The sequence below is a fragment of the Vidua macroura genome, chromosome 2 (genome assembly GCF_024509145.1).
Source record: "Vidua macroura isolate BioBank_ID:100142 chromosome 2, ASM2450914v1, whole genome shotgun sequence".
Classification (NCBI taxonomy): domain Eukaryota; kingdom Metazoa; phylum Chordata; class Aves; order Passeriformes; family Viduidae; genus Vidua; species Vidua macroura.
In genome coordinates this window covers 32,973,608-32,983,622 of record NC_071572.1, presented here as the reverse complement: position 1 = coordinate 32,983,622, position 10,015 = coordinate 32,973,608, and the positions used below count along the sequence as shown (strand labels likewise).

The window sequence follows — 10,015 nt, the reverse complement described above, 5'->3', positions numbered from 1 at the left end:
TTACGGCCATCCGAGGCTTTGGAAGAGCTGTGTTTGTGCAGAGAGTAACGGATGCTGGGAGAAAGTCGAGTGCTAGTTCCTCACTGAAATCACATGATGGCAAATCTGGGAATTCCTGCTTCATTTATGAGTGTGCAGAGAATGCAATGTCACTTTCTCCCCATCCAGAGATGCTGGATTCCACTGCAACAAAGTTATTTACCTAAATAAACTCTCTCTTCAGAAAGCAAGGGGCATCTCTCTGCTCCTGCAGCTGAACCAAACCTTTTATTTTTGATATCTGTGCATCCTTTTTTTTTCTTTTCTTTTTTTTTTTTTTCTTTTTTTTTTTTTTTTTAATTTTTTTTGGTTTTTCTTTCCTAACAAAAGAACCTTTTCAAGAATTCTTCAAAAGAGCAGGTAAAATGCTATTTTTCTACAAGAAATATTTCCTAGAATAGTTTAATGCTTTTCTGTCATTTTGTGAGCATAATTTTAATATGTGCAATAAAATATTTCATATTAAAAGTTGATCAAACTTTGCAATTAGTGAAGGGTCTCTGGACAGCATTTATATGTACCTGAGTGTTTAGCATTTTAAAATATCACTGAGCCACAAGGAGTATATGTTATAATATTCAATTTTTTTTTAGTTGTGTTCCTATTTACCTTTACATTGTCTCAAAAATTAACCTTTCCTAGGATATTTATATTTAAAAGATTGTTTTAACTTACTTTAGATTGTAGAGTCTTTAAGGACTCAAACTTCTTGCTACTGTTAATATAGTTTATTGTTGCCCTTCCTACTCCATTTATGCGTAAGGGATGAAGTTCAGGCTTACTTTTTGGACTAGATGATCTGTAAAACATGAAGCTTTGTGTTTAAAAAGTTTATTTAGATCTGTGTTTGGAGATAACACATTAATGTGGAGTGAATATATGTCTCAGGTAAAATGATTTAGTAAAAGTTGAATCACTTGTTTGAAGCATTCCTTTTCATGGATTTTACTCATGTTAGCTGTATTTGTAACAAGCTGTTGTGATTTTTCCAGTCACCTTGCTGGAGTAGTTTGCCAGCAAGGGAGCAGTCTGCAGACCAACAATGGGCTGGTTTGTTCTGCTCAGCCCTGCTGTTGCTGAAAGAGTAAAAGTGCAAAACTTCCCCACTTCCCAAGAGCTTGATTTTACAAATTAGCTGTAGATGTTTGGTTTTCAATGGAACTTAAGGTGAGAAGTCAGGGGATCAGTCACTTAAATGTAGTTATAACCTTTTTTAAGGGCAATGTTTACATGTATATATTTTTTAAAAATAAAATCTATAGCTCATATGAAATAGATGTTGAAGAGCTGCAGCTTTCGAGAGTTGTTCAGCTAACATGTAGGAAACTTTCTGTATTTCTTAATACAGTCATAGATGGAGCACAGATGCTTACTTACTTTCTGAACTTTCACAAAAATAGCTGGTCTTCTCACATGCTGCCATCAGAATTCCTAGTATTTCCATGAGGGCAACTGCCATAAGCTGGCAAAAGCTCAGCTTTCAATGCAGAATTTGGTCTACTGGTGGGAGGCTGGTTTGGACCTCATCAGTTTTCTCTTGAGGCACCCTTATGTTGTCTTCTGTGTTAAGCAGGACACTATGAGTTAGTTTGAAACGTCACTGGAACAAAGGAGAGAAACCACGGATGGCAGAACTGCTGACATTTAGAGCTGAACAGATCCTGGTGAGTACAATCCAGAAAAATTGTCTGTGTTATGAGCTTTTCCTAGGCTAAATCTAGGAAGAGAAATGGTTCCTCACTGCATATATTTTGGGTGCTGCTTGAGTAGAAACAAGAAAAATTTAGGCGTGTGGCCTGATGTCAAAGGAGAAAAAAGGAAGAGGAGAGCATTAGTCTAAGGGATTTTTGATTTTTCCTTCAGAAGGTATGGTAAATAAAGGTACACATATATAAATATATATATATACACTAGGAGAACTGAAACATTAAACTTTTGCCCACTTTTTCAGCGGTAGAGGAAAGTACAAAAGGGATAAAATGTATCACAGAAGAAGAGCCCTGTTAGACTGAGACAATGCAGCAATTATTTCTATAATGTTTCTCAATAACAATAGCTGCAAAAATACTGAGAAAAAAAAATCCCACAGTTGTAGGTTGGTTTTTTTTTCTTTTTTTTTTTTTCTTCTTTCTGTGACTGAGTTTTTGCCAGATCACATTTTCCCCTGTGGATTAACTTTGAACTGCCAATTAAAAGTTATTGCTAAATCCTGTTACAGCAGAAAGCCTTCAGGCTCTTACTGTTAAGATTTGGCCATTTTGCTCTTTTACATAATAGATTAAACTGCTGGGATTTTGGTAAATTACTTTTGTACATTTTGTAGAATAGCCATATAGCCAGTATATTTTTTAGGGAAAAGGTAGGAACTGTCTTAATTTCTGCTTATTTCATTCAATTAAAAACAAAGGGTGAAGACTGTAATTGAGACAAGAGCAAATATTGGTCTCAACACATTGTGTTAATAGTGCAATAAAGTTTGTCTATCGGTACAGTGATGACCTGGTTTCTTCTGCAAGAGCTTTACAAGACCCTGTCAGCCTGTCCTGCTTAGAAAACAAAATGGCAAAGGTTAGATGACCTTTCCTACAATTTTTGGGCAAAGGAGACAGAATACTGTAATAACCCTGCTGTTTCTGTCAGGCACTGTGTGTGTCATTCCTCTGAGCAGAGATAAATTGAACATTATCTCAGAAGCCCCAGAAAGCTTTGTGGCAATGATTAGCAGATGTTTTATTTTTTTAATGTGGTCATTGTGGGATCATCAGTTCCTTTAAAATCTGTGTGTCCAGCTAGGAACAGATCAACCAGGAAAGAGAAGTCAACCCACTGATATTTTCATTTGCCTGAGAGAAGAAAAAACGTTCTGCATCCATTAAAAAAGCTACATAATTCTTGCCAAAACCATCCATTCAGTCTAAGATATGATGACATAGGAATGTATTCAGCCATAAATCAACATCTGGGTTTTCATGTTTTCCATGCTTTAGCCCTGATTCTGTGATCTTGCTGAAAAGATTGAATGCCTTGATTTCTACAGAAATATGACTGCACCCATTTTTCTCCTATCAAAAAAGAGCAGCAAAAGGGATGTCTATTTCGATAAGTAAAGATAGCCTGGAATAAAATAAAAGTTGTGTTCCTGTTCAGCAAATGAATGGATGCTCCTATGCAGGGTACAGTACCTTCTGCTTGATGAATGACTTTTTCTTGCATGCATCAGCTTGTTTTGATGCCAGCTTCAGGACACCAATCAAAAGAAGGTGTAGGCTGGTAAAAATTCATCTGCAGCATTCAGTTGGTTTAGGTACCAGGTCTGTGGTATTTCAGGAGCCTATAAAAAAGAGTAAAACAAGTATTGAAGAGGAGTCCTTGATAACTGGTAGCAACAGCCACAGTGAGGGTTTCTGGGGCTTTGGATGTCTCGGTCAGAGAAGACGGTTTTTAAAACAGGGCATCTGAAAGTGCAAAATGTCAAGGGGCTACTGAAGATTCTCATGAGGTACATGGCACAGGACCAAGGAGGGCATGGAGACATCTGTCCTCCATAGTTTTTTTCAGTATGGTTGCCATTCCCCAGCCATCTCTACCACCCCTCTCCCCCTCCGTCCCTTGACAGCAGATGTCCTTATTTCATGGTGATATGTCACTTCAGAGCCTTGCAGCTGTAGAGGCCTCATTTGATGCTCATTGCCTTTGCTAATTTGCATAAACTCATGCAAATTTTTACTCTTTTGGGAGGGGTAATTATTGTTGCATTTATTTGATCTATAGCCCTGCCAGCACACCCTGTGGATGCGATACTTGAAGTCTCCTCTAACCATTTCTCTCTGACATCAAGTGCCTGTAGCAGAAAACTTCATCTCTTTTACACATATAATTATAATTATTGGTTTATGGTAACATAGACAATGCATCTGCTACATTCCTTTTTTAATTAAATAAAGAATCTTGGCACGATAAGTCTTGCAACTTCTAAATTGACAACAGCATTGATTATTCTTTCATGGTCTTTCTGGTTGCTTCACACAAAGCTACAGCAGGGTTGTTTTTTTTTTTTTTTTCTTGTTTCATTTCTTTGGGGATTGTGGTTTGTTTTGGTTTTTTTCCCCACTGATTCCCAGGTATTGAATTCTGTTCAGCCCCAACAAAACTGCTTTCTGTTAATATTGCTGTGGTGTTGCAGCTTGCAGCTCAGCCACAAAAGGTTTGGATCTGGGGAATGAGGTAGAGCCTTATTCAGCTAATGCTACATCTGGGCTGCAGTTCTCAGCAGCCTAACAGAAGTGGCCTACAGCAGGATTAGAAGTGGTGCCATTGCTTTTCCCTGACTGATATAATGACTTCTGAGAAATGTTTAGCCAAGTATAAAGGAGAGGATCTTGCTTATGCTGGGGTGCTCCCAGGTTGACCCAAAAACAGAGGCTTTCTCTGCTCTCAGGCTTTGCATCTAATTGTGTAATATTTTCTTTTCTATTGTTCATAGGATAATTTGTTTAAAATCTCATTTTTTTACCTGTTATGAGACCAGGAGGACTTGAAATGTACATTTTCATCCCTGTCCAGTGTCAGTAAGCCAATACAGTTGCATGACTTTTTGATTTGTGGATTTGTGATTATCATGGATTTTTTAATTACTGTGCAGGGAAGCAGCTATCCCATAGGGTGTGAGGCACAGCTGGGATGTATTTTGTGCTTTGCAAGGAGGAACAGCAGGGTGAGTGCACTGAAGTGCAGTTCCAGCTGCACCATGTGGGAGCTGCTTTAGTGGGGATGCTAGGAAGTTTACTGGTTTGTTTGAAACTGAATCAAAGCAGAAATATAAATGTGACATTTGGTGCCAGACCCTTTTTCTTGAAAACCATCAATGGGCATTTATGGGTGATTTTTCCTCTGAAAGTGGTTCTCTTTCAGAGAAGTGAAGAAATACAGCATTTTGTAATTGCTTGTCCTAGAAATGCATTTTTGTCATGACTGTAGTTTTATAAGTTTGCTATTTGCTTTTTGATCAGAACAGGTGGATTGGTTCAACTGCTTTGTAAAAACCGTATTTAATTCATAGCACAAGCATAACAAATATTTGAGAGTTTTCCATTTTCTTGGAAACAGAGCACGTACAAGGTGAAAAATGCCAAAAGATACACTATGTATAAATTGGAGAGATACAACTGTTCAAGATCTAGCTGACAAGCTACTACTGCTCTTAAACTACATCATCTCTTAAGTGAGACATCAATCACAGTCTGTAGGTATAAGCATAATTGAGGCAATATTTCTTCATCTGTACAGACATCATCCAATAATTGTATGATTATGAAAGAGCCATTTTAGTGTTTGCACGCCTGTCTCTACTGCTTTATCTTTACAAACTGTGTCTGTTAATTTGGGTCTCTAGTTTTAGTTCCTAGTACAATACATGCTATAAAAGCTGCCATAAATTCCACAAAACTGTGGAGATCTCATGATAAATGAGTAATTTAGAAATTTGCATTAATCAGTCTAATCAGAGTTCTGGAGGCAGAAATATTTTTTAAAGCAGTATCACTTATGATCAGCAATGTTCATCATCAGTAATGTTCACTCAAAGCACTTGAATGTTTGCCATTTGTATTTAGGAACGTATACAGAAAGATTTGTGGTTAAGGGGCTGTTTAGAGCAAAAATAGTTTCTACTTGTTTGGTAGCTCCAGCAATATGCTTTCTTTTACCATTTCAACGGCAAAATGTATCTTTGTAAATCACTGTTAATTGTCTTCTAATTTCCTTATTAGGTAATTAATCTTTCTTGCTCTGTCTCACCAGTAGCAGGAAGAATTCTACCTAGCAGTTGTGAATGACCATGGGCTAATTACAGAGCTTTGAATACAAATATTACTGCAATTGGAAAGTGATATTTCACTTATTTTGTGAATTTAAGCCTTGGAATATGAGTGCCTCAAAGCTAAAGCTTCTGAAAATTGGCAAGGCAGGGACAGGCAGAGACACTTCAGTACTGCTTCTGTAAAAAATGAGTCAGCTGAACACACTCTTTAATAGGCACAAAAAAATTTATTGGGAGAGCCCTAAATATCCTCAAACATGGCTCAAGCTTCAGTCAAGGACCTGACTTTTTCAATAATAGGGTCAGTCTCTTAAAACCTGTTGAAAGAAAGATCCCCTTAGGTTGTTTTTTTTTTTTTTTTTGTGGTAGTGTTTTATACTCGCTTTTATAACTGCTAATTCTTTTCTTTTCTTTTCTTTTCTTTTCTTTTCTTTTCTTTTCTTTTCTTTTCTTTTCTTTTCTCTTTTCTTTTCTTTTCTTTTCTTTTCTTTTCTTTTCTTTTCTTTTCTTTTCTTTTCTTTTCTTTTCTTTTCTTTTCTTTTCTTTTCTTTTCTTTTCTTTTCTTTTCTTTTCTTTTCTTTTCTTTTCTTTTCTTTTCTTTTCTTTTCTTTTCTTTTCTTTTCTTTTCTTTTCTTCTTCTGGCAGTCTTGTGCTTAATTTACTTTAAAAATGCCCTTAATTTACTTTAAAATTTTGTAGTGTGCTGACTGGGCTAGTTTAATATAGAAACCTGTATCTCACATAGCAGATATCATTTCTCGTTGAAATACTTTTTCCTGGAGTGTTACACTAAGAAGCTCAGAAGCACAGAGGAAAATGTGCTCAACTATAGCCAGGAGTGGACAGTTATCTGTTATCTGAGCTGGGCAAACTCACTGCCCACAAATGGCTCTTCATGCAGCAACCTGAGGGAGGCTCTGGCAGAGCAGGGAACCAGGGGTGGGTGGGTTCAGTAAGCATGTGGGGAAATAGGATTCTGTTTGTGGATCCCCACCTCCTCCCGCAGCGGGTATTGCGTCCAGCTGCTCCTTAGTCTGTGGTGTCTGACCAGGAATGCCTCACTGCTTTCTGAGGAATTTTACATAACTGTCTGGCTGGTCAGCTGAGGGGTGAGTGTCAGTCAGTCAAGTGCTCTGGCTCTTGTCATGTGTGATGGGGTCTGGCCCTTGCCTGGCATGCCTGTGGTATAGTTTCAGGTGGTGGCTTGCAGAGATGGCATGAAGAATAAATTTTTCATGAGTCACTTGATAAAATAAGGACCTATATTAGAAAACAGACCTTGTGAATTGATAAGGAGACCTAAACCCTTTGAGAGAGGGGATTAGGTTAGACACTGTGACTCTTCAGAAACATTTCCCATTGGTGTCAAGATGAAATAAAGAATTCAGAAATAGGAGGCATCATGAAGATTCTCTAAAAGACACTGTCATGGTTGTGCTGAACTTGGACTCGAGATACACAAACTTCATATCTGTGTCTCCCAGGAGACATAAACTTACTCGCTCCTGGGAGCCCATTCCCTTCTCTTGGATTCACATGCTCAAGAAGTGCCTGGCCCAAACATTGAGCTGCTTTGGATACTCCAGCTAATAGTGCTGTGGTCTGTCATTTGCCTTGGCTAACTTTGAAGCCAGGACTAATTTCAGCAAGGACTGGACTAAGTAATCTGCAAAGGTCCTTCCAACCTGGACTGTTCTTGATTCTGTTTCCTCCTTCAGAGTGAAGCTTCAGGTGGCTTCTGATCTCCCAGGGAAGAAAGAAACTTCAAGCTTCATTTTACCCACAGGAAGTTAGTGCCATGACCACAGGCTGACAAGTACTTTTTTCTCTGAAAGAAGAATTACACAGAAGCTGGTATGGTCAACCACTTTGCAGAAACTTGTGTAGTTCCAACAGCTTGTAGTGGTACACATTAGCAATAGACTACCCAACATCAAGTCAAATGTTGGTCTGCTGGGACATTCAAATGCAAATCTAGTTTTGGAACAGATATTTTAACCCAGCTTCCCTCTATTTCCAAGAAACCCTTGATCTTCCAAAGAAGTTCCAAGAGGGACTTTAGAGTCCCTCTTTTGGTTTGTTTTTAACCAGAATGTTTGCAGTTGTCTAGGAAAAACCTTATTCTAATAAAATATCACTTGCAATGAAGTGTCATGGATCAGGAGCTCCTTGCATCAGGAAGTTGTGGATAGTTGGCATTTTCATGGGTTCAGCAGGTGTATGGGTGTGTGCGTGTCCTGGAAGTCCAATGGGATGTGGAGAACAAAGCTATCTGCTCAGGAGCTGCAAGTCTCTGTAGACTGTGGAAGGCAGGACATGGGATTTAGGGCACAAGGGATGTAGCTTTGAGCTGTTCTGGGATGGTCAGTCTCTAAGTATGGCACTGGATGCCTATAAGCAGATTTGCTGAGTAGTACCTTAACTTTAATCTTGCTGCATTTTGGCAGCAGTGCTGTGGTTTTTCCTACACACACTACATCCTCACATGATCACGAATCCTAATGACTGTCCTACAATCTAATGTATATGTTTTGGAGTAGAAATATTTTTGCAAATATTTCAATGGAGGAAGGGAATGAAAGGAAAGTTTCTCGTTTCATTGTGTATTTGCTGTTTTGTTCAGCTGCAGGCTTTTAAGTTCATATGCAACTTTGGGCAGCAGCTAGTGCATCATGCTTGTGCCTGCCTCCAAGCAATTTTCCTAGATAAATAACAATAAAAACCAGGAAATGAATGGAGTTTAAAACAAGTAAATGTGAATTTAGACTCAGAGAAGCATCTTTGAAAAAAGAGATATAACAATCACACATACCCAACCACTTCCAGTTAGACTCTTAGTTGTTTTAATAATCTAAGGGCTGTTGCTCTACATCTGTAGATGCTGGTGACCTTTGATGTGTTAACATTTCGTGTCAGCTTGTTAGGGAGCATTCCTTTCCTCCTGAGCATTGTACAATGCTGTAACATTTTTCTTCTCAAGAAGGAACCTGAGTAATTTCAGTGAACAATATGGACTTTGATATCAATGAAAAATCTAATGTGGGTTTTTTAGTGTACCATGAGGTAAAGAATTTTCTTTTTGTCCTTGATGTTTTCTGTGCATTGTCCTTGTTATCTCCCCAAACCCACTAAGCAGTGAACTTTTTCACCCCATCCATGGATCTGCCAGACAGGACAGGATGATTTGTTTCAATCCATCCTTGATGACAGTTATTCAGGAGTTCTTAACTAGTAGTGTCTATAGTTGCAAGTTTGTGGTATTTCTCTTTGGGATGTGGGTGCTAATCTTTCACACATTTTCCTTTCCTAAATTTTATATGACTACTTGTGGATGCCAGTTCCAGTCCTACTGGGCACATTGAAAGGTGGGTTAGAAGTGTTTGTTTGAACTGAATCTTCACAGCACCCCCCAGTGCTGTGCTTTTGTTTGTGTGGGGGAACAGTCTCAGAGTGTACAAACTTGACTTGCAGCTGAGATTTAACCAAGAGATGTGCTCTCACCACTGCCGGGTCCACGGGACCACACAAGGGACCACACTGTAGCTTTACAGTCTACACTAAAGCTTCTTGAGATGTAAATAGTGTACAGTTTTGATATTCAGCACTAGTCCTTCACCCTGTAGATTCATTCCTATTGTGCCACATCAATTACTAACACAGATGTAGCCACAGGTGGCTCAGGGAGTACTTTTGTCTTCTTTTATTACTATTTGGAACAATAAAGACAATGCAGGGTGATATATGAGATATTGTAATGTGCTTCTGTTCCTGACTCCTCCTGGTGTTTTTCCAGCCCAGAACAAATGGTGTACTTCTCTCTTTACTAGGTCGATTATCTAATATCTCTCTTTGGCCATGTTGAAAGCAGTTTTTTGCTTCCCTTTTACGCACTCTGTGTGTGATGCACCCAAATGCAGTTGATGTTTCAACTCCTAATCAAAACCCAAAGTCTCTGAAATTCTGAAACCAGGCAAACTTTGCTTTGCAGTGGCACTGGTTGCTTTAGCTAGAGGCCAGAGAGTCTCACAATAATCTAAATAGCAACTAGTCATCAAAAAAACTAGGAAAACTTTACATACAATCACACCTAATTTGGTCTGGTGTTGAGCAAGGAATTAGTGTATCAGAAGACACTACTCATACACTCCTTTTTCTGTT

The 10,015-nt window shown here is 38.5% G+C and overlaps 1 protein-coding gene across 4 annotated transcripts in view; it reads left to right on the top strand.

Moving 5' to 3' along the window:
- The first annotated feature begins 306 nt into the window (after nucleotides 1–306).
- OCA2 (OCA2 melanosomal transmembrane protein) overlaps nucleotides 307–10,015 on the top strand; it is a 187,896-nt gene continuing 178,187 nt past the window's right edge. For 3 of the 4 annotated variants that reach the window (XM_053971895.1, XM_053971893.1, XM_053971896.1), the window contains exons 1-2: nucleotides 307–399; nucleotides 1,613–1,703. In XM_053971895.1, the coding sequence (XP_053827870.1) occupies nucleotides 1,665–1,703 (39 nt within the window). In that variant the 5' untranslated portion in view covers nucleotides 307–399; nucleotides 1,613–1,664. Of the gene's footprint in view, nucleotides 400–1,612; nucleotides 1,704–10,015 lie in introns of those variants that run through there. The other variant, XM_053971894.1, reaches the window with a different exon arrangement.